This window comes from Pogonomyrmex barbatus, unplaced genomic scaffold (genome assembly GCF_055798465.1).
Source record: "Pogonomyrmex barbatus isolate J1 unplaced genomic scaffold, ASM5579846v1 scaffold17, whole genome shotgun sequence".
Taxonomy (NCBI): domain Eukaryota; kingdom Metazoa; phylum Arthropoda; class Insecta; order Hymenoptera; family Formicidae; genus Pogonomyrmex; species Pogonomyrmex barbatus.
Genome location: NW_028297113.1, coordinates 6,166,104 through 6,191,463, shown reverse-complemented (window position 1 = coordinate 6,191,463; position 25,360 = coordinate 6,166,104). Strand labels below are relative to the sequence as shown.

General features: G+C 42.0%; 1 protein-coding gene across 1 annotated transcript in view; it reads right to left on the bottom strand.

Annotated features, from left to right (window-relative positions):
- LOC105432163 (uncharacterized) overlaps window positions 1–25,360 on the bottom strand; it is a 138,310-nt gene that overhangs the window by 98,434 nt on the left and 14,516 nt on the right. The window contains exon 3 of the mRNA XM_089074443.1: window positions 477–539. Coding sequence (XP_088930569.1) covers window positions 477–520 — 44 coding nt within the window. The 5' untranslated portion in view covers window positions 521–539. The remainder of the gene's footprint in view (window positions 1–476; window positions 540–25,360) is intronic.

Here is a 25,360-nt window from a genome sequence, read left to right as displayed (position 1 = left end):
TCTCTCTCTCTCTCTCTCTCTCTCTCTCTCTCAGCGAGAAGTGGCGCCTGGCAAAGTTTCCGGATCGTGTCGCGCAAAAATCGAACGCGCGCCGCTCGCGAAGTGTCATTTGTTTGTCAGCAGTTTGGAGAAATACGGCATGTTCTTGCCGGCGAGGCATTTCTCGCGCAAAATCCCGACACACACAAAGGATCCGCGTCGCGAAGACGCGAAATGAGAATGAAGCAGCCGCCGGGAGAGAGTGCCGCGAGACTGATCTCGAGATAAACGACAACGTTCCGCACGTAACGTGCATTTCGCGTCTTCTTCCTTTCTCGCTCGTTTCTCTCTCGTTCCTTCTTTTTCCTGGGCGCCTTTTCCCCGCTCGTCTCGAATCTTCCTTCGAGAACCGTTACCGGAGAACCGCGCGCTGTCGGCTATGCATAATATAGCGTGCCGCATGCTTATTCTCACCAGTGTATCAAGAGTCTACTTACTCTGGAGCAGGATTTCTCCAGCGTTGCGTTCCAGCCCGCGCCATCAGGCATCAACCGCCCGACCTGGAAGCAGAAAATGCGGTGTTATTTCCTCCTTTCCGTGTGACGGCTCGCGGCGCGAAAAACGGTAAAATATAAATCGGGCGGCTAAATTTTAGATCCGCCATCGCGGAGATTTGCCCCGCGATCACGCGTATCGTTACGATACGAAGCTGCTGATTGTCGATTTTTCTACGAACATAAAATAGTTAGAATAGTAATTGAATTTTACGCATACGCTTGACTTTGATGAAACATCGTTTCGGAAAATTATCCTACGATAATACGATATTGTGAAAATCTCGCGATAACGAGCTGTCGTAGTTTGTCGTAGAGTGCCGCCCTAAATGCATGAATCGCTTTCGTTAATGTTCGTACGCTGCAATTCCGAACAACCGGAATGCGCGAATAGTAGCAGCGCGAGTAATAAACGCAATACGTAAATAATATCTCCATAATTTGTGCCCGACCGGTAGCGGTAATAATTGTAATTTACAGTTACGAGATTACGAATCGTATATATCACGTTATATAATTTCCCGGTATCTCCCCGCCGTCTCGTTACGTTACACACGAGATAGAAAATCTCAAGGATATTGGAAAAATAACGAAGCAGATTAAGGTTCTTTCGTTATTCTTTTTTCTCATTTCAAAAATAAAAATTACCTCGGAGCTAGCGGGCCGTAGACATATTATTTTTACATATCGATCTCGCTCCCCCCCCCCCCCCTTATTTCCCTCCTTATTTTAATATAAAATTTAATCCTATGTAAAACGCAGTTAACAAAACCTCGGGCTTTCCGCCCCAATTACGTTTTCCCCGGTCATCCCGCGCAATTCCAGCGAGCAATGTTATTATTCTACGCGTTATAAATTTATCAACGATCAAAAGTACAGAGTTCCAAAGATGCATTAGCATCATTACGCAACGCGAGGTATAACAGCGTTAGTAGAGCCGATGCTGTGTCACGATAATAATAATATCGCGTATTATATCATAATTGAGGATTAACACTCGATATTGATCGGAGGGAGAGAGGGAGGGAGGGAGGGAGGGAGGGAGAGGGGGAGGGGGGGGGATTTCTCGCGTCTCGCGAGACGTCGGAATCTCGGGAACCGCGGGTGCAACAACTTCCCGACGCGATGATAAATATTTGCCGCAAGTTGCAGGATAGCGAGAGGCGGATAAAAAGCGGCGATCTAGGAAGGAAGCACTCCGACGGAGCATATAAGTCGGGTGGCGGTGTGTTTACGGTGTGTACATATGAACTTAACGAACCGTCGGAAATCCACGGTATACCGTCGGAGAAAAGCCAAAAAGTTGCCCGCCCATCATTCAGTGATCAACTTACCCCTCGAGAGCCTCATCACCGACGACCGGTCGTAACTTCGCTGTCGATAGTTCAGCTCGCGGACGTGGTGCTTTATCGCCATAAGTGTCCTTTTAATCGATGCATTTTGCCGATTTTATGTTTCAATCCACGAAACGATAAGAAGGAGAATAGAAGAACCGAGCGTGAAATAAAAAAAAAAAAAAAAAAATCTTCGTTTTCTTCCAGCAATTTTCTTATTCTTATATCCTATTTGATGTAAAAGAATAAAAACGGAGATTTATTCGGAATAATTCTAACATGCTGGAAATAAGTTGCTAGAAATAAATTTATAACGAGTTGAACGAACGGGGAATTATGTACGGGATTCCAAATTCTGGGATCTAAATAATTCAAGATCCTTAGACTGTGATGTATTTATAAAGTTTGCGTTTTAAGATCTTTATTAATGTTGCTTAGTCTGAGTATTCCTTCGATTTTGCATTTTGCGAGAAAAAAAGATGGTCGGTGATGATCGGTCATGATCGGTCAAATGTAATAACCACAAGTACCAGGCTGCATTACGAAGAGAATTCTCAAAATAAAATATCGCGTATGAAAAATTAAATGGCCTCCCATGGCAACTTCAGGCCACCCCATATCAGGCGGCACCTACTCTGGGTAGCTCTGGGTGCCTCAACCGAGGATGACCCCTCGGGAGTTTATATTATGTAAGCAGCGTAGTTGTAGCGTAACTTCAGCCAGCTCATGCATATCTCAGCGAGAAGTGGGTGCCACTCCGGCTCGGCCTATCCTCTTCCCTTCGGTTGAATCCCTTTCGACCTCCGGATCCTGCGGAGCCATCCCTGCCCGTGTCCCTTTTAAGAGAGACTAGTTTTTCGATATTAAACGCATCGCACGCGAATAGTTGTTAGATTCGTGAAGTGAAAGTCCCACCGGTATGCACGTGCATGCGTGATGCAAAATTCAAGAAACACGGCGAAATGCAATGATACGGCGAAACGTGCGACATGCAATTTTAACTTTAGCAATTTTATACTCGATGTCACGTGCGTAATTGACGTACCTTTTTTTATATTTTACAAAAACCTGGCGATGGCGATATTGCACGCTCGTTGCACCATTCGAAGGAAAGTCAGATGTAATAATGTGACCATGAATATTCGCTGGCGTAACAAGTATAAAATGGCTCGCGCAAACAACCTCGTGAAAACCTGTTGTGTGCGTTAATGATAAATTTGATTATGCCAACCTTCGCGCTAATTAATCCTCAAGATTGAATCTTTTACGGCGGCGGCATTTTGCGTATACGGCCATCGATGAATTTTAATCTGGGTGATTGAAGGGACCGAAGGGGGTTTCTATAAAGGATTTCACACACGCTCGGAATCTGGGTCAGATATTTACAATTTAAATGGATTCTTTCAAATTCAAAGCACGGGAATTATCGAGTTGATCGACCCTTTGAACTCTCACATCTCAATATCTAAAAATTTTCGCTACGCTACGCCTCCTGGATAATGCAGCCATAAGTAATACGTAGCTGTACGAAATACAACGCCAGCACAGACGCATTATTATTCGCATTTTGAAGCCAGGTCGTTAAATAATTTTTATGTGTCGTGTTTTCGATTTTTCTGCTATAGTTATACAGCAATTTTAAGTTAGAATCATTCCAAAAATACGATACTGTAAAGTTACGGCATAAAAAAAAAATCACAGCCAGCACCCTGTGTCATTCGATGAAATCGTCTATCATGCGGTCGATAAAAAGAGAATATCAACAGCTATTTTCCTCCACTTTTAACGTTCGGCGAAACTTTCCTGCATGCTTCCCTCTCTTATTGAAATCCATCGATATGTCGCAACTTTTAAACCAGTAAAGTGCCCGCGGATGTCAAGCGACTTCGGCCAAATGTATACAAGCGTATACAAGCGGGGGTATACCTCGAATGTAGGTACGTGCACATACGTAGACGTACCTACATAAAAATTCACGGATGCGGCCGCTGTCGACACACAATGCGACAGCAGGATCGGCTAGTTATGAACATTTTTTGCGAACGCAAGCACAGCGAATGTGGACCCGCAACTTCAGCAGTATTGCGAGTCTTGCACTTCGAAAACGTGTGTAGGGGCGCGTCCTCTCGGTCCCCTTTTCGCCCTCCCGCTTCTCTGCTGCCAACGACGCCATCGTCCCACCCCCGACCGGCTATGCACCCCCGTCGCCCCCTTCGCCCTTTTTACTTTTTTTCAGCCTCGCCTGCGCTCTCTTCCATTCAAGAGACGTGATTGCAGTCTGCATATTTTATGAGAGCCTCCCACGGTGTACTCATCCATCCAACCAGCCAGCTATCTATCCATCCATCCATCCATCCATCCATCCATCCATCCATTCATGATAGATCCGTCTGTCCGTCGCCAACTATAATCTAGCCTTGCATTTTCTGCGACAGTGTCAAGACTTATTCTTGGGCCATCTTCTTCTTGCCGTTCTACCCGCGCCAGCCCTTAACGTTCACTCTGGTTTATTTCCTCCACGATGATGTCACATCCGTTCGCGCAGCTGCGTCATGAACGAGAGCAAGTATCGTCGCAATCTTACAAATCCATCGATAAAAGATTCCTTCCAAAAAAAATGTCGAAAACAAATATGATAATTAAATATATCAAATTTTGTTTTTACTACAAATGATTTCAAAAACTAAGAAATCAATTATAATATGTGTATGCTTTTTTTAAGCCCTAATATAACTCTAACAATTTTTTTATATCGTTAAATTCAATGAAATTAACAAAAAAGTGTGACAAAAGTATAAACAAAAAAGTCCCTTTTGTTAAAATAAAAAATTATGTTTATATTACATAACAGATATCAAAATCGTACTATTTTCAATATCATTATATGTCTTTACACCTGCTTTAATGTTTTATTTAAATATAAAAATAGATTCGACAATGAATAAATTCGCATTTCCAATAAAAATTAAAAAAAGAAATAATATAGTAATTTTTATTCATTTTTCCATTTTCAAAATCACATTTTTTTTTTTTTTTTAAATCAATATTGAAACGCTGAATTATTACTTCTCTCTTATATCACTTATTGAATTTATTCATAATATATTGTTAAAGGTTATAATACCTCGAGGACGCCTCGTATCATTTGTAACATTCATGCACGCATAATGGACGATGTCGCAATAATATCAAGATCTCGCTCTCGTGTGCTTCTCGACGCCGTGCCCTTTTTCTTGATCGTTAGTCACGTTTATGGCACGGTAGAACTGACCGAATCGGAAAAAGGGAACGGCGACAAGAGAGTCGGGAACTCGAGACACGTACGGAAGTTCTGATGAAACTGCAAGAGTGCTCTTGCAGCCACCGTTCACGATAGAAAAATTGTTCTGTTCTGCGTGTGCGTTGCATATCTCACGAAAAACCTCACGGCTCTCATATTTTATACGTTAAGACAAAAGACAGAGTTGAATAAAAGGGAATGCCATCATAGTTATCAATAGCCATCGATATTAGCAGACCTCAAAGATGCGATTAATAAGATATTAAAACAGTTTTATTTCTTTCTTTTCAATTTTTCATTAATGACATATAACTACAAAATTATTGTACATTATTGTAACTATAAAAAATTATTGTACATTATAAAATTGCAATGAGCGACTGTGACATATATTTTAATAGCCAATGAAATACTTCGTTATTTTTTTTTTATATTAAATTACATTTTTCTAATAAATTTAGCGAATATAAATAATCATTTATTTTTTTTCCTTCGGATCTAACAAAAAAAGTTGTTATCACACTCTCGTGAAGGTAAAATCTTGATCTTCCGATCAGCGAAGCTAAGCTTTTAAGAATCATTCACGGAATTCCGGCAGTGCCACCGGCATCGCACCCTAAAGGCCGATTTACGCTTGCACAACGCGTTCGAGAGAATTGCTTCGCCAAGGGAAATCACAAAGGGAGAATCGAGAGAGTGGCGCATTTATAGAATCTGACCGATGCGGAATGCAACGGCACACAACGCTCGCTCGGTTTCTGTTCCGGTAAAATTGCAGATGAAACGATCGACCGATCGAGTACCAATTTCACATCGCATAAGTGAGAACTGAAATCCAATCGGATGTTCTCATTGAAACTGGCCCGCCTGTCTAGTACCATCGATCTCGCAGAGACGTACGCTTATCATTTTATTTACACCGTCATCTAATATTGCGGCTACCCCGCGTAAATATGAGAAATGCACTCCGCCCATTGCACCATAACGCAACTTTCCAAGCTGCGACTTGTTAATCTCGTCGCGATTGAAGGCTTTAATCACGCGATAATTATGTAGAAAAAAAATTAGTCTTAAATCCAGATTATATATTTTTATATATAAGCATAAGAATATAATAATCTTCTTAGGAAAATTTTAGTCTTGATTTTTGATTGAATTTATGTTGATACAATATAGGTATTCTATAAGAAAGAATCTTTATATAGACGACTTTTAGTCTTGAGTTGAGCAAAAGTAATACATCCGCATCGATACAAATTCAATCAAATCAAAATTAAAATTTGTAAGGCGATTGTAATATTCTTGCTTGTATACGAGAATATTTATTATCTTGATTTAAGAGTAACTTTCTTTTCTGTGTACGCAGACGATTGTTCAATGACATTTCAGAATTTTCCCATGCTTCAATCAAAATTTAATTTGTCATCTTAAAAATATTAAAATCGATTTTATCAACGAGAAAATTAGCTTTCTCTCCGATGTTAATTCTAAAAAAAAACAAATGAAACTAATACTAATAACATAAACATTTATTTCTAGTGTTTTAGATATGTTGCTTTATAGTTTATATTAATTACTTTTCGTGCTATTTTAACCGCGCCAATTGCACGATTTTTTTTTTTTTTGTACAAACCACGCGCTCCCTCGAGAATTCGTTTGCCCAACGCTCACCCTTTTCCGGAATTTTTCCGCGTCTCCTTCCTTTCTCCAGCGTTCGCCGTAATTTCCGACTAACCGAATTCGCGTATTTATTTATGCTGTCTGCAGCTTAACGGTCCGTAAGTACTGGCGCCTAACTTCTGCGAATAAAAGGGAAACCCGCCTTACGAGAAATGGCAGGAAGGAGAGACGGAGAATGGTAATAGATCGATAAGTTAGAAAAGAAGATACGAGAGAGGGAGAGAATACGAAAAATCTCAGATAAGATCCTGCAGTACAAGTCCAAAGCAAAACAAGACTAAAGTAAATATATATCGAGAAAAAACGAACATAACATTATAAATCCAACGAATAAAAAAATATAGAGAAAGAAAGCAGAGAAAGAGGAAAGATATAATAATTTAAACGTATGCTACAATACATATATTAAATTTATATTAGCTCATGGACACATAAAATAAAATTATTTTCCAGCGATATTGTCTGCAATTGTACGGAAAGTAGTACGGAAGACGAGCACTTTAATGAAGGAACAGATAATATTCTAAACACGTAAGACCACATCGTGCGATTCATTACAAGTTCAAACGAAGCGTATCTTATATGCGTATCAATCATCCGGATTATCGCGCCCGGCTCATCTCAAGCGGCTCGTTCACATAAAATATCGAGGTGAAAAACAAGATAAAATGACAAAGCCGTGCGGTGACGACTGATACAAAGGATGGTGAAAATCGTCACACGTGGGCGGAGTAGGACGAGCTTTTGGAGAAATGAAGTGTAAAAGGTTAAAGAGGCGGCGCGAAAGTGAGGAAGGTCGAAACAGCGATAACGAAGGGTGGTAATAACACGAGATTGGAGAGAGAGACAGAGAGAGAGAGAGAGAGAGAGAGAGAGAGAGAGAGAGAGAGAGAGAGAGAGAGAATTCGCCACTTGAAGAGAAGTCCATTCCATGGAATAGAAGGGAAAGAGAGCGCTCCATGGAACAAAGGAATGAAAACGAAGAGTGGCGAGAAGGGAAAAGGGGAGAGTTCGTGCCATGGCCAGGGCCAGGGGATGAAGCGAGTAACGAAACGACGCGTGGCTCCAGGAGAAGGCGAATAACGATGGAAGAGGACCCCCCACAAAGATGGGATAAACACACAACGGCAAGATAAAGAGCGGTGGGGATACATCGGAGGCCACAGGATACAGAGGTATACATGTCGGTATGGTAAAGCAAAGAGAACCGATGGGAAACCAGACGGGATGAGAGACGGAGAGACGTGAGGGGGGGGGGGAGAGGCACATCGAGGCGAGCTTCTATACGCAGACGCGAAATTAAGGGAACGCTCCGTCTCCCGTGGGAGTAATGAACGGGGGCATGAATGAGCGGAAAGTACGCCACCGAGACACACTGGTGTACTGGAATACGTTAATGGCAACCATTGCTCCGTGTTGCTTGCTACATCGTTCCGGTGCTTCGTCTAGTTTAGCTGCATACTGACATATATAAAGCCGATATTTCCCGGCTGCGCGGCTATTTCGCGCATATTGAGCGAATTGTCTGGCGGTTATGGGGTTTCTGAATTTCGTAAATCGATTTTGGGCAAATTTCAACCTCCGTCAATCCAAACTTCCTACCTGAATGGTGGAAGTGGAAATAGCGACGACGCGAATGAAAAAAATTTCCATTGTCTTCGCTTAAATAAAATATAAAGTATTTTAAATATGCGACAATACAGAGCAGAAAATTGCAAACGAAAAGAGAGTGATTCATTATAAAAAAAAAAAAAAAAAAAAAAAGGACAAAATGTACGATAATTTTTTTTTTATACAAAATTTTATATAGGGCTAAACATTTTTTTTTTTTCATGTAACAATTAATAAAGGTATCATTTTTAAGAAATTTAAAAAATTGGGAAATTAAATACTAAAAATATTCGAGCTATTTTAACCGACGAGTTGTTTGATAAAAAATAATTTTATTTCATTGATTAATCGTTAATCGGTCGCAGAAGATCCTGCGTCGGATTAGGTTAGCGACGTATATGGACACGTACGATGCGCCTCGCGAAATGTACGAGAGTCCGCGAGCAATGTCCGTTATGTGCGGTGTGTACCGCATTCGGTGTGCATCGTATGTATGCGTGCGGCAAGATGCAGCAAGATGTCCGTACACGGCGCGACGTCGCGTCGCGTCCCATCGCATCGCGTCGCGTCGCGTCGCGTCGCGTCGCGTCGAGTCGCGTCGCGTCGCGCCACATCGAGTCGCGTGAGCGTACGTAATGTACCGCTCGGTCGAATGCGTACGTTACACCGCCATGTAATTGCGCCCGATGCGCATAATCATTTGGTTTTTTTCCCAAGGTGCACTAACTCCTGTTTGCTTTCCGTTTTAATTCCACGGCACGGTCGCCTTCGCCGCATCGCGTCGGTCTGATTAATCAAGACCTTTTGCCGTGCAAGCAATCGATCAAGGATGAAATATTAAATGCCAATTAATCAACGGTTGCAATGCTCAAGGGGGAAGGAAAGACAAATTTTACCGTAAAATACACGTAACATTGCACCCAAAAAAATACACATGTTCATATAAATATATATTTGTTTGCACGCGCTGTTTTTCGCAATTACGACATTTTAATAATTAATTTTGAAATATCTTGGAATAATAAAGTTTAAACTCGAATTAATTTTTCCATCAAAAATCAAGAGAAAATTATTCGTTTATTTGACTCCACATTTTATTTTACATTACCGAGTTATTAAAATCACGGCGGTACGTGGCCGATTAAATTTCCACCGGCAAACGATCTTTAATCGGCCGAGCGAATTTCCCATCAGAGGGCTTCGTCCAGCCCAGGATTAAAAGCCATCCGATTAAAAGTGCACAACATCTCCAGTATGTACTCAAGTTTTTTTAATTACGCGAGGCGCGATTATCTGTAAAAGTCATCAAAGAGCCGCTCGCTCGCGGGATCGCGGGATCGCGGAAACGCGGCGCGCGAGCAATTTACGTGCGCGCAAAGCCGCGCGCGTGCAGACACGCGAGATACACTCGTTAGCGAGCGGCTCGCACGCGATCGAACGCGATTATACTCGTACGAGCAGCGCGCGCGCGGAAAACGGACGGAGCGTCCGTCGCTCGCGTAAATCGTCGTCTCGCCGCGAGGTCCGCGAGAGGCACGAAAAAGGCAACGGAGGGGGGGGGGGGGAGGGAGAGGAGGGACACGATGTATTTCCATTACGGACGCTCGGACGCGTCGGCGGAAATGCAAATGATCACGGTCGGATCACATGCGAATGCAAATACAAACAGCGGCGAGACGGGGGGGCCGAGAGAGGGGGGCGGCACGAGGAGGCGGAGAAGGATCGAGAGAACGATCGCCGCCGCCCCTGCTGCGACGCCAGGATAACGCCCGGCGATAGCCGGGGCTGGATGTGACCTAGTAACCGGCTGGCTGACGGGAGATCCGGAGAACGTGTGTGGAAAAAAAGCGATAACGACGATTTCTCTCTTTTCGAAGGGCTCGCACGCGCACCCATGGCACCGCTTCCCGTTTGCGCGCTTTAATAGTTTTAATAGTTTTAAATAGTTAAAAATATTCCACTGCGGAAGTCACGGCGCTATTCCATAGCTCGACTCCCCGGCGGGGCGGCTCGTTCTGTTTGATTTTATACTTTTAAAGAAAACACGGCCACTTGTACTCGCATCGAAACCGTCGCGTATCTGCGAGTTGACGTAGACCGTTTAATAGCGGGGAATATATCATTGGATAACAGGGCGATTGTTAACAAAGTCGCCGTGGAAAAATGAACGATTAGTGATAACAGTTTCTTACGTAGGATATCCTTATTTTCCTTGCGAAAGCGGATAATATCTTTCACGTTGAATAAAATTTTACTTTTCTTTTAAAATAACGTGTATAATCTGTATAAATTGTTATAGAAGATTATAAAATATAAAAGCCAATTGCAAGTGAGAAAGCGTGGCAGAAAATCTAAATAATTTATTGCGCCCAATCAGCCGTCAAAAATGACCGATAAAATTGAAAGGGATAATCGACTACGGATTGTATTGTGCGCCGGTGTACGTCCCATGCAAAAATCATTGCGTTTCATTAATTTTATGGTAATTTATTCATACGCATATCGCGCATATACGCGTATATGATTGATAAAATCGAGGTACTAATTACGCGCAACGGGAACGCATTTATTTGCCGGCTCTTGTAAATTCGGTTTTAATTTGCGAACGGATGCGCACGGATTTCTCGACGATGCCAATAATTAAATATTGAAGGTAAACAAAGCAATTTCGCCGCGTGGTCTTTCGCAAGACCGAGTAGCATTTATTTACGCGCGGGATAATCCTAATAACGGACGGGAAAATTCGCGTATAAAAGATTTAAAGTTGTGGCAATTGATTACTCTCGGTGAGAATAAGGCAGCACCGAATATCGCGAATTTCAAATTTACCTGTGGGGGCTCCGTTCGCCCCCGTAAATAAACCAGGAACGGGTTTTCACGAATTTAATAACCGCCGCGAGAAGGGAAGGTCCTATCCTTGCCCTCTTCGCCAATTTCGGATGTAATATTAAACGTTCCCACCCCCCCCCCCGCAAGTTTCCCCTCGTAATTGTTATACGCACGGGATGCGGCATCTATTATAAATATGTGCCCGCGCCTGCAAGATTAATCCGGGAAAATTGATTTAGTCTCCCCCCGTGAGAAACTTCGTTAGTCGGGTTTGCCAAATTAAAGAACCGAAGTGACATTTCTGCGGGAGTTCCTCCTTGAAAAAATACGTAGCGATAATAATGCGAAAGATAGTAATAAAATGAAAAATGTATGTACGCCTTGTAGCTAGATCTCTTACAATGTGAGACGAGACTCGACAAAAGGGCGACTTGTAGAAAAAGTTGGAGGATGAGTCGACAAAAGTCGACAAAAAAGAAACGTGTACATATTTATTACGATTCTGTTATCGACAAAGTGAGTCTGACACTCGGTGATAACTGTATCAAGCACACCCCCAAGCGCCATTTTGACGGATAAGTGCAAGAGGGTAGATTTTATCTTATATTTTATATATGGTATATATACCTGCGCGCGATACGTATTTTGTTATATTCCTCGGATAATAAAACAGTCGGGCAATCGGCGAGAGAAAGAAAAGAATGAAAGAACCATCAATTTGATAAGAGATATAAGTCTGCTCCGATAAAAATAAGAAATATATAACCGGTAAATTACCGGCAATAGCACGAACACACCTCAAACTTTGTCTCGAATCTCTAAAACTGGTTTGATATTATGTAACAATATCACTTCCCAGACAAATTATATAATTATAGTTATCCACGTCGCGAATTCTCCCTTTCTCTTGTTGTCAGGAATTTATAAAGACTAGCCACAATATATTATTAATATTACAAAGCATTATATTTCAAACGTTCTACTCGTTATAATCGGAGAAATCATAATGATGATAACGTAGTCGCGCGAATATGGAATTTTTAATTCAATAATAAAAATCCGTTGATCCGTGTTTTTTTTTTTGTTTTTTTTAAGAGATAATTAGTACCTTTGACCCGACCTAACGTATACATATAGTCTGCGGACTGATATTCTGAAAATGAAAGTTTCCCTTTGATCGCGCGAGAGACCGACGTAACTCGATGATCCTTATTACATCTCAACGACCTCAGCCGCGCGCGAGAAGTCGGAGCCGCGTTTGATAATTCCGAGTTTTATCGTGCGTCCGTACAAAAAGGTCCGATGAAACAAAGGGTTGAGGTTCTCTCTCATCAGCGGGTTCATTGAACCGCGATGGCTATTCGCGAGTCGTCCGCCGGGTCCGCCTGGAGAGTCACGCGTAAGGAGGAGGGGGAGGGAAAGCGAATGGCCGAGAAAATTGAAAGTCTGCGAGAGGGGGACGAAGACGTTCGACGGGCGAACACGGGGATCGCTGTTATTAATGAACGAACCGTCCGACAACCATTGGAATATCGAGACAGTCTCATCGCGAGATGAAGCGACGCAGAAGCGATCGACTGTATCGGCTGATTAGTCCGTCGGTGTAAAGGAAAAGAAAGAGAAAAAGGAAATAGGAAAAAAGGGAAAAAAATAACCGCCAAAGTTGTAAATTACCGCCGGCGATTCCTTGATTCAATTGGGAACGTGAAATATCCCGAAGCTTGTCTCGAACGTGACCAGAGGGCTGCTTCCGGTGTTCGGAAAGAGACGCTCTCTTTCTCTCGTGGACACTAATGATCGCGACTTGGCCGATCCGTTTATCGAATTAGTCGCAGGGAGCTAGAAAGTGCCGTTGATCTTTAGGTCTCTTTCTCTCTCTCTCTCTCTCTCTCTCTCTTGAGAAAAAAAAAATAAATTGTCCTCAGACTGGTGGCTTTTACAGTAACGGCTTTTAGCTCGCAATTTATAATGCTGGAAACCTTCGTGAGATAGGAAACATTAACGTGTTGGTGCTGCTTTATTATGGAACAGTTGTGTAAATGGAACGTTACACGTTACATCCGGAACTGCGCGCTGGAAAATTTAGCGTAATCTCTGTAAATTTTACGAGACTTTGAATGTGCCCGAAGAAATCCCTAAAAAGATATATCCGCCAAAAAAAATATATGTATATATATATATATATATATTTGCTTGTTTAAATTCCCCCGATATACAACGTTGCGTAAACAAAGTTAAGCAAACTGCTGTGTCTTTCCGAGAGGATTTTATCGAATACGCGAGGTCAATCTTTAAAGAAGAGCCATCTTCTTACTTTTCAAGCACTATCATCAAAGTTTCATGAGCAAAACGTAAGACAACATAAAGCGCTGGCTGGTCGAATAAAAAAACGAGACTATCGATTGCCGGCTCAGCTCTTGCCTACCGACGCGAACTTTCAGTATCGTATTTAATCCAACGATTTCATCTATAAAATACGGGAACGAGAGGGTAGCGCTTAATTAATCATACTTTAAAATCGTCCACGCTAATTATGAAACGGCAATTAACCACTTTATTATAATATTTGTTCTACGGATTTTCAGATTTCATCCCTAAAGATTAGAAGATTTAATAATATCGATTCACGATTCAAGATGAACTAATTCGTTTCAAGTGGAGGGAAAAAAAATAGTCGTTAAAATCGCCTATTCGTAAATATATAAAGTTTTAAAATTATAATCCTCTCACACGTATCCTTTGTTATCCAATACGATTATTCGTCCCGTTATTACGACGCAATCAGTGGATATCCCAGAAGTGGAGTATTAATCATGAGCTTCCCAAATGACGCGATTAAATAACATCGGCGGCTGCGAGACATGACGAGCTTTTCTAGATCCAGCTTAGTGCTTTGAAAATGATAGTCTTAAGCAGAATCCCGATAGGAAATAAATTCCCCGTGACCCTCCCATCGGCCCTGCCCGTCTATCCCATGGAGTCCCATAATTCCATATTCCGGAGCGCACACCAGCGTAAATTCCGTTTGTAACAACCGACGTATTATCGATTAGCTGACAAAGAAAGTTTCGTCGTTGCGTGAAGATAACGAGAAAGATATACCACCAAGCTGGTGTTGCAGATGCATGAAAATGCGTAGATCTGCATATAAATTGTACCCTATCGCTACGCGACGAAGCACGTTAATTATAATTAGATCGCATACATTAAGTCAATTAATTATTACTTAAATCGCCCTCAATGTATGCAGCGGAATATATTAATTTAAATTATATGATACATTAAGTTATTAATTATTAGCACGAGCATCACGAGCATGCTCTGCCACGAGGTAGAATCCGATAGATTATAAACGGATATTGATTTACGTAATCGAGTGACGTAACGGGCAAACAAGACGACTTGATCGGAACTCTTTCGGGGTCTCCGTTCTCGCCCTGGGAGCGTCGCCGCGTCCTGAAAACCGATAGCATCGCGCGTCTAGGGAACGCAGCCGGGCTCTTCTCAGCTATCGAGGCTTTATTCGCGTGCGGTGTTGCAAATCTCGAGAGGGATGGCGAAATAAGATAAAAATCCCCCGCGGGTTAAAATCCCGGGGATTTTTTTAAAGCTATCTATTTGCCGCCAGAGTCATGCGTCGCGTCGCGGCGCAAAGCGGCGGTTCCGCGAGGCAACGCACTCACGAAAGCGGGTTAACGACTTCTAATAAACCCTAAGCTTATCCTTAAGCTTAGTTCTCCGACGCGGCCGCGTCTTCCTCCGCATCGGAAAATTTCCCGCACGTCGTTTGAATATGCAACGCGGGCGGAATAAATAAATAGAAATATTCGCGGAAAAGTTGGAATCGTCACGCCGCATTCACCGCGCAGTTAGTACTTAGTACTTAGTAATCCCCCCCCTCTCTCTCTCTCTCTCTCTCTCTCTCTCTCTCTCTCTCTCTGTTATCTCTCATCCATGTCCCGAATTTCGATTCATTTTCAGAAAACTTAGACGAATCGCCGTTTATGTTATTTTTATGCTTGATTAATATGACAGAGTCTGACAGTCTGACTGCGACGGAATAATAATTATGGTGAAGTTTTCGCTTTTCCGAACTCATGAACTCGGTCTGGCAGCTGTCACGGACAGTTTCGTAATCGGCGCGATGTCATAATTGTGCAATTCTAGTCATGACAGCGACGTATATGAACATTATTTCTGGATATATGATACGATTCTTTATTTGATTCCCCTATCAATATTTTTATTTCAGCAGCTGCAATCTGAAACAAATATATAGTGCGTTTCCCTATTATATTTACGGGAATGTGACGTTGTTTCATTTGGTTTTTTTTAACTAAAGCTGTTAAAAGGAAAACGTGTTTTACCAACCGAAATAATTTTTTTTACAAAATTTAAAAAATCCATCTACTTATCCACCACCAATCAAATTATTACTTATTCGAGTGTTAAATGTTTATTTTTGCGTTTTCGTTCGTATTGTCATTATGGCACACAGTGATATCGATAAGAATAATACATATTGATGAGATCTCTATTTAAATAAAATTTTCTAAATAAAATTTTTATCATAAATATATCAAGAATAAATTGGAGCATTCGCTTCGGAGTCAATCGAAGGAATCTCGGTCACATTAATCGCCTGATTAAATTTTATCGATTATGGTTACCGTTACTATCGGTCGCGATAAGATGTAAAAAATAAAGGGAACCTTGACCAACATTTTATTTAATAACATAAAAAATATTTTAATAATATCAATCAAATTATGCATCATATATAACTATATATATAATATAATATTAAAATATTTATAAATGTGAAAAAGTAAGAAAACTTTATCTTGAGAATAATTTAAGGTGAAATATAATTTTTAAATCATTTTTCATAAAATAATTGAGTAGAATGGAATCGTTTTAAATCGATAATTGGATAACGGAGTGCAGCTTGATTCTTCTTCGGTAAATAAATCAATCAATCAAAATAAATATATTATTTTGAGACATCACAGATCTTTCGGTATAATCTCGATGACTCGTTAAATTGGGCTAATGGGCACTTTTGCGGTGATCTATCGCGATTAACGTCATGTTAATCGCCGAACGCGTGGGCATACCATCATCATTCAATTACCAATTTATATCCTCATTAACGTTGAATGATGCTGCACGAAGCACGAAGAACTATATATACAATGGGTGGATTAAAGCGTAGCAACGCATTCGTGTGTTTACCGCGCGAATTCGAGGTCGCGATGAGGGATACGAAAAGCTGACGGGCAGAGTAATCCGAAGGGTCATCGCTTTAAACTGCTGGAAAACCGGCGTTATTCCGTTAGACGACGAGACGGCGAGAGCGACGGCGAGTATAAACGCGAAACTGTCTTGTAAACTAACCTGGTCCTGGTGTGGCATGGTGGTTAGTCTCTCATGGCCTCGTTATTGCGTTTACACTGGCAGGCGACGTTATACCCGCTCGTAAGACGGCTACGTGAAAAATGAAGCTTTAATGGTTTCGACCCACGTGCAATTATGCCACCGTCTTATGGGAAAGAACGATTTATGTGTACGCACGTGTATTTAATTAAATGTCCTGGACGGTCCCCGCCATTGGACAATGCCCGCCAATAAAGGAGACACTAAGATATTTAATCACGTATCATTCAGCATTATACGCCAGCTCGCGGCGACGTTATACAATTAAATCAAATTATTGATTAATTTGATTCCCTTTGTTGTAAATAGGATATACACCTGCTGCTCAAAGTCAATCGAAAATGTCATGAATTACACGTGGAAATATTGACACGTGTTTTATTACATTTTCACTTTTTATATTTCGATTTAATACAATTTTATTTTTTTTTTTATATATATAAAAGACGGTCCCCTTGTCAATCAGTCAATCAGTTATAACATTGCATTTATTTTTGCATTGCTATTAAACTTTTCACTTCACTCCAGTGACTTCGTCAGACTTGGTGCAATTATATTAGATTTGGTACGTTTCTAAGTAAGATCTGAAGTTCACTCTGTTAAATTGGTTCCATTAAATCGCGCGATGCGTTTCTTTAATCCTATAACTTCGACATCATCGGAAAAGCTGAAGTTTCTAGCGCCTGGAAATGTGCGTTTGACAAAGAACGTGTCGACCGGCTGGCTAATGAAGTTTCCCCTAAATCGGGTCCATTAACGCGCGAGATCAAAGCACATCGAAGCTCACTGGCCGCAAGGTCAAAAGGTCTCTCTCTCTCTCTCTCTCTCTCTCTCTCTCTCTCTCTCTCTCTCTCTCTCTCTCTCTCTCTCTCTCTTCTTTCTCTTTCTCGCAACGATCGAACTTTCTCGATAGCATTGTCGATCCGGTAAACGGGACTGTCCGCGAATCATTGTCTAAACAATATCCTCGCGTAAAGAAGAGACCAGAATCACGAGCAAGACAAAGGCGAGAGAAGAGCAGAGAGGACAGAGACGAGGAGGGAAGGGAATCTCGATTCTAGGGCGTCACTATGGCGACTTCTCGCACAAACCTCCGCGCAGCGGATCTCACTACCCCTCGTTCGCTACCTACAACTCGGTTCACCCCTGGTAACCTTCGAAGCTTACAGTGTACATCCAGTCTACGATTCCAATCCCGACGTTTCCATCGCGATCCACGACGAAGGCGCTGGGAGATCTCGGCCAGAATTCTGCCGACGTCCGGGCCTTCCCCAGTCACGCAGTTTAATCTCCCGGGCCCCGAATGGGATGTGCTCTATTTCTGTCCGTGTTCCCGTTATGTCCTTCCCTTCCTTACTCCTTTCTTTTCGAGCCCCGCGCAATCGCTTTCATCGCAGCCAATATCGGATCTTCTCAAGACCGTCTACCGGGATAACTCCATTTTTTATCCCCGGTTCCTTCTTTCATCTTCCATACTTTTCGCCATGCGTTCCTCCTTTCCTCCTCTTTCGTTTTCCTTTTCCAGACGACCTTTTCCTCTCGATACTCGAGTCTCTCGGTTTCCGTCGTGCTGCGTCCCAACAGAAATTCGCGAAGCTTGAAAGAAAAATTTTTAGAAGAGGGATAAATCTGTCCGTCCCGCTCGCGAAGATCATCGTCCGAGTGGCGCTGAGGGTTGAAGTGACGACAGAGGGGTCTCGCTGCATTGTGAACGCGGAAACTAGCGGTGTTATCGAAAGGTGCATCGCCTGCGAGGCACCTTTGTTTTCATTACGATACGCGCGTATCGTGGAGTAATCTAGCCACTACTCAACTCGCACGGGCTACTCATTCTCCGGAACGGTGAATTGCATTATGTCGTTCACGAACGGGACCCGCTCCTACGGGACAGAGAATATATAGGATACGTCGCACGCGCGATCCGCCTTGTCACCCAATTTAATCTCCATCCACTCCTGCAGCTCGGTCACGCTTTGTTCGCCGCGCTCTCGATACGGTCTCTACTTCATCGCGTGCCTCGTCCTTTGTGCCCTCGTCTTCTTTTTGCCAATGAAAGAACTACTCTTCCGGTCACTCGCGTCGCAAACCCCTTCGCCGACGGCGGCTATATCGATGTCAGGTCGCAGTTCACAAGACTTTGTCGCGCTCAACGCGGATTAATACTTATCAATGGTCACTCGCGCCAAGTTCTCGTGCCAGAGAAGGCACGGAGAAAGAAAGAAGTCCCTTTGCGCGATTCGCTGATACAGTGATCAAAAGCGTGGCTCTAAGAAGGCGTGATCGATGCTTAATCGCAGTTAGATCGCGGTTCTTCCTTTTTCCAATTTTAGTTGAGACAAAGATTTTTATAATAGCGTGTCTGCTTAAACGTTGGAAAATTTTTTTTTTTAAAGACTGTGTAATTTTCTAGAATTTTCTTTTCTTTCCCAAGCGAAATAAAAACGAGATGCAAAAATTTTAAATAAATTATCCGGTGTTAGTTATTTTTCTCTTATTCATACAATTGTTTAAACAAATCCGTTCAATAATCATTGGTTATACTATCGTACAACTAATACATCCTTGAAGAGACAAAAATTCTGCGAATCTCGATGTACTCCCCTGATAATTTCTGAAATCCGAGATATAAAAAAAAAACTTTTTCCTGAAAAAATTCCAGATTTTTCAAGTCCCGCGAACACGCTGAATGGCCGGAGTGACGAGACCGACCACAAATGAATCGAGCGGAGTGGACTCGATGCGAATCTTTCAATCCCATAAACTTCGGCAAACACAATGGATCCATTATGCGCCGAGTTTGTGCGAATGATCGAATCGGATTAATCTGTCCTACAATTTAGCGGCGTTGCAGTCTTATAACGCTACCGCATCCGGATGTGTGGAAGCGATTTACATTCGCGTCTTGCAGAAAATGGATTCTGAGAAGCGACGACTAGTTTTCAAAGATACATTTGTGCCGAAGTGCTCTCGGCTGGTGGTCGACCCGCGCAATCTGTCACTATACTTCGACAGCCGAAGATACCCACGCTCGCAGAAATCTCGCTGGGAGACACCGAAATGGCGGAAGGGACACGACTATACTAGTCACTCCTGATCTAACTTGATGGTAACGAGGGTACGAGGGGGAGGATATAGCCACCCGTCGACCCTTCTTGGCCCTTATCGTTACCGTTTCCGCGGTTTAATCTACGGTCGTTCCTCCTGATCTCGCTCGTTTCGTGTTTCTGCTTTTCGTTACGAGTTCGCGCCACAGTTCGCACCCTATTCTTTATCCTTGCTTCCTGAAACGGCCTGAAAGGAACATTTCCGCGTGCTACCCTCCGTTTCGGGCGGGGGAATATAACTGTTCATCTGTAAGTCGGTTACCAACTCGACCGTGACCACGATTAGAGTCCTCCTCGCGGCCGCCAATCTGATGAATTCACGGCTGACAGACAGCGGGGAGAAATAAGCAGCCCCAGAAATAGATAACACGAGATAAATTGTAAACTGCGAGTGACTCTGCAGATATATCACGGTGTATCCTTTCAAGCAGATTTGAAATTTGCCAAGCCGCAATATTTACTTTTCCATCAATCTCTTTCCTTCGTTTCTCGAGATATACGAGAGATATAAATAAGAGAACGACACATTATAATTTGTATAGAAAATTATTTATAAATTTTATCGTGAAATTTCAATTCTATTAATTTTACTTGATAAGATATACAACGGTGCTTTGTAATTTCCATTCTGTCCCGCTGAGTTTTCTTGTAAAAGAACGCAGGATAGTGACGTTGTGTAACGGGATAAGAGCTGCTGTTACACGAACGTTCTTGCGAGTCAAGCCGGCAGGCATATCTCCAATAATTCTGATTAATGTTGCTCCGAGCGTATTATTATTTGAGTATCAAAGTCGCGGAAAATGGCGGGCTGCACGCCTGCCTCGCGCACCCTGCAACTATTTGCCGACATGCGAGGCGAATAAACTATCTTCATCGTCGTCCTATATCTGCCAGCGCAGTCCAGTCGGGCTCTGTCACGCGAGGCGGCATTTCGCATGCAAAATCGACGGACCGGATAACCGAGAGAGAGAGAGAGAGAGAGAGAGAGAGAGAGAGAGAGAGAGAAGTCAGTTCGAACTCTGACCTCGCTCTCGGTGGCCGACTCGTTATATATCGAACTGAACGAGGCCCCGTTTTCGCGAAAACGATTGAACCGTTTCGCATGTATATACGTCCGTGTGTGTGTGTGTGTGTGTGTGTGTGTATCGTCCCGAGAATTGGTTTTATCGATGCACCGCGGAAGTGGAACGACACTTCCTAGTTTCAACCGACCGTGGGAGATAGAACTCGAGAGATACCGTTCGCAAGCCCGATTACGCAAATCTTCCGGGGAAACGAACGGCATGAAAGGTGAACCACTCTCGGCCGTGCCGATATTAATGATAAATGTTAAATTACATCGGATAAATAAAATACGCGGCGATTGCCACTCACGTGTCCGGCTACCTCGCATATATTGGAAATAATTTGAATAGTAAGAGGAAAAGAGAGAGGAGAGAAATTCATAAAGTTGAATAAACTGAGAAACTCGGCGTTACCAATGGCTACGTATTGATTGTGGTTAATTGCATATAATCAAGGGAAAATTAAAATTTTAATCAAATAAATTCTAAAAAAATTTTAATTTGCAAAAAGAATCTGAACGAGTATTATTTAAATAAGCAAAAATTATCTTTATAAAATTATTATATTATTCATGCAAAATACGTTATAACTTTTTAACAGCATCTTTATTTCCGAAGCTAGGAGAAACTAAAGACGGCCGTTAATCAATTTCACTTTTAGTAAAAGTTAGACCAAATTGTTAAGCGATTTATTTATCTAGGATTAAGTAAAAAGGTACTAACATTTTCTTAAAATAATGATGGCTCAAGGAAGTCTGGTCGTCGGTAAATGGAAAATGAAAGGAAGAGCCAGTTATCTGAGTAATAATATCCGACGTTAGCTAAACCAGGCATAAAGATAAAAGATTATCGGTTTCTACAGAGAGAGAAGAAAGTCAAGTTTTAGTAGCTGCGGCATTTCTCTTTTATTTCCCGCGACAGATCCCTTAATAATTGGCTTCGCCCTTTTCCCGATTCCGAATACCCGTGACCCTTGATTTTAAGCATCAGGAGCTCGTCAAAAAAACGTGCTTGGATTTTTAATTGAAGCTCGCCTCGATCGCCGATAGAACACGCAGACTCTCCAAAACTTTTCAAAGGTCTTTTATCTTACGACCATGTTTTTCCCCTCGCACTAACGCAGATCTTTCGGATGACTACTAAGGTTGATCTACCTGGAAGAAAACTGCCACGTACCGAACTTTCTGAATAGATATTGATGACTGCGATTGTTCTATGTAAATAGAACTATGTAAAACTGCAATCTTTCTTTTCACGATAATTAAGATTTCCACGCTAATTTTCAAATATTTTACAAAGTGTAAAAACATTACAACTTCATTAAATGCAAATTGACAAAAAGTAATCTCATAATTTTGAAACTTTTTTAAAACACTCGCTTATAATCGCTATTATCTCTTTCTTTTCTCCCCCTCTATCCCTCCCCCCCCCCCTCTCTCTCTCTCTCTCTCTCTCTTCTCCTTTCTCTCGGAAAAAATTATTTCAAATCGTTGGAAATATTCAAAAAGGAAAATACGGAAAAAGGAGAGCTATGCGAAATATCCTCTGCGCGATTGCGGCGATTGCGAAATGTCACAGAAGTATGCGGCCGCCTCGCCGAGAGAGAAAGGGAATACGATTCCTTTTGTACCGCTTGCCACTTCGCCGCCTTTTTATTCGCAGATATCGCGGAGGCATTTCCTAGATTCAATGAGCCGCGAGCTGGCTGTCGATCGCGCGACCGTCGTCGGGCAAATCTGCGGGCGGGAAAAACGAGAGGAGGAACGACGAAGAGTTGCCGTAGCCGGAGTTGTATCGGGAGCTACTAAAAATACAACACCGCCGCTGGAGTATCGTTTGACGATGCCAGGGGACGGGAGGAGGGGGGGGGGAGGAGGGAAGGGAGAGAGTCGACCGGATATTTCGCCTTGTCCGTGGAAATCGAAACGTCTACTCGATGCGCTCGATGCGTCTTGGGAACGGCGGTGTACGAATACCGGAGTCGCCGGTTTTATTGTCCGACAACGAGACTGATATATAGGGGAGACAATTCCGCCCCGAGGAAACGTTATTTCTGACCGCGGTGGTGGTCTCGCCGTGTCTTTCTTGCCGTACGTGGCGCGTCCTTGCCACGGAGAAACGCGCGTCGTTTATTCTCCCGGCCGGCGCGGAGGAAGAGCGCGATAAAAAGGGCGAATCGGCGACGCGAAGGGGACGATAATGTCATTCATTAAATTTCGAGGAAAAGCCGCCATAAGGGAATCACTTCCCGCAATCGAATATATCTGCCGGGTCTCTACGTGAGACGGCGACCGGCCCTTCTCGCGCGGTTTTCGTAAGAGACGAATAAAAAGTAATCGATGGACGTTACCTTCGAGATAAAATCACGACGTCTTTGGGAATCTTTATCAGCCATTTCGAGGCTAATAAATACATATAGAATCAAAATGGGATTTTTTTTTTTTTAAGGATATTTATACGGAAGCATCCCCGTGGTCGAAGGGTCAGCTTCTCCCTCGGAAGACATTGAAAACAGTTCCGGATATTTGGGGAATACATTCTCCAAAAATTTCGTTGACAAATGCGTGAATCTGACTGTCAAGGCGAATCGAAGGGATAAGAAAATTGTGGAACGGAGAAAGGAAGATATAAAATAGAAAAACTTGACGAATAGAAAAAGTTGATCATATTTTGCGAAAGGAGAATTTCAGTTACTTGTTCCGCTGTCTCTCTCACTCACTCTTTTAGTAAAAATTTGTTAAAAGTGTGCACAGATATATTCAATCTTTATAACTAAAACTAATAATTTATAATAAAACAAAAAATTTATAATAAAATTATAAAATTATAAATTATAATAAAATTATTATAATTTATAATGAAAAAAAGATCTTTAATGATCGCTTGTTAATTTCTACTATCTGTATATTTTCTATTATTTGATCTTTTTAAGATGTGACATGGATTCAAAAAATTCACAATTCGACATTCATCTCTATCATTAATCTTTAAGACTTTTTATAATTATTAACGGTACACTTTCGTGTCTGCTAGATTCCGTTTGCGTGAGTCTTCTCGAATGTGCATGCACATATATGTACGCTATCAACAAACTGCAAAACGCAAGGCACCACTAATTATGGAATCGCGTGTGCCCGTTTATCCGATAACGATTTTATAGGTGTGGATAACGTGATTTCGGACTAGTAAAAGTAAACGCTGTCGTCATACGTATTTCCATCGTAGATAAAAGTATATAAAAGTATACGTATTTAAAGATTTCTTTTGAACGAGCAGAGTTCTGACTGTAAGAGTCCATAAATTTAATTTCTAAATTTACCGAGTCTGTTTACCGAGGAGCAAATTCAAGAATTTCTGAGAGAATTATATTACCTATTAATATTACAATGGTGTGATTGAGTGGTCTACGTTGTTATCAGTAATGAGAGCATTTTGAGAAAACTAGGGCAGAAGAGCGTGGAGCAGTCGGAACAAAGGAAGCTTGAGATTCATTTTGTGTCATCAACGACCATGCATATCGAGTATACTTATGCAGGTCAAGAATGTTAAAGCCGAAGTCGTATCACCGCTTGTAAAATAGAAGTTACAACACAACGAGCGGAAGGCATCTTCCCCCAAAAAACGCACAAAACGTAGTAACAGATAAAATTATATAAGAGAGAGAGAGAGAGAGAGAGAGAGAGAGAGAGACAGAGAGAGAGAGAGAAATATCAATAATCGAGCATTTGGAAAATACCATAAATAAAGATAATGAACAACACATTTTTAGGTATATTCTTTTAAAGCTCCATTCAATTACTTAAATAAAACGGAGCAACTTTAATCGACGTACGCTAATTTTCTCACGAATATCCTCGCATCTTTTATAGGCAATGAGTCGACTTTCTCTTTCTTAATTTGATACACGCTATTTGCGCTTGCACAACGTGCCTCTCTACGGTACCTCTCTCGCGCATTTGCATACGTATCGTCTGTACTGAGTGTTCGTAACGAGCACACACGTACAATAGAGGCGGCACGCCCACGCTGAATTCGGAATTGACGTAAGCGAAATGAAAGGTGTAGGTAGCTGGGGCTGGGGCTGGGGCGGGGGAGGAAGGGGGAGAGGGGGAATAAAGCGAGAAAAATGGTAAGTTAACGCGACGCGGCCGCGAGACGAGACGTTCCTGGTTGCTTCGCCTTGCGGAACAAATGTCGCTCAGCTGTCATTAATAATATCCACAACCGGGATTACGCTTGTCTGTCTTGAGCACGGAAAAGCGTAATACGTAATTAAGAGACGTAACTTTCACAAATCTTATTTCCACGACGGCGACGGTGATCGATGATAAATAAATGTTAGCCCTCTTTTGTTACACAAGATTCAAAATTTCTCCACCTCGTGGAGGCGGTTGATTTTCTAAGCAACGCGATGACCCGGACATTGCCATAATAATTCAATTAGCGATTTGATTTGATAAAGCGATATCAAACTGTGTTTAATGATCAT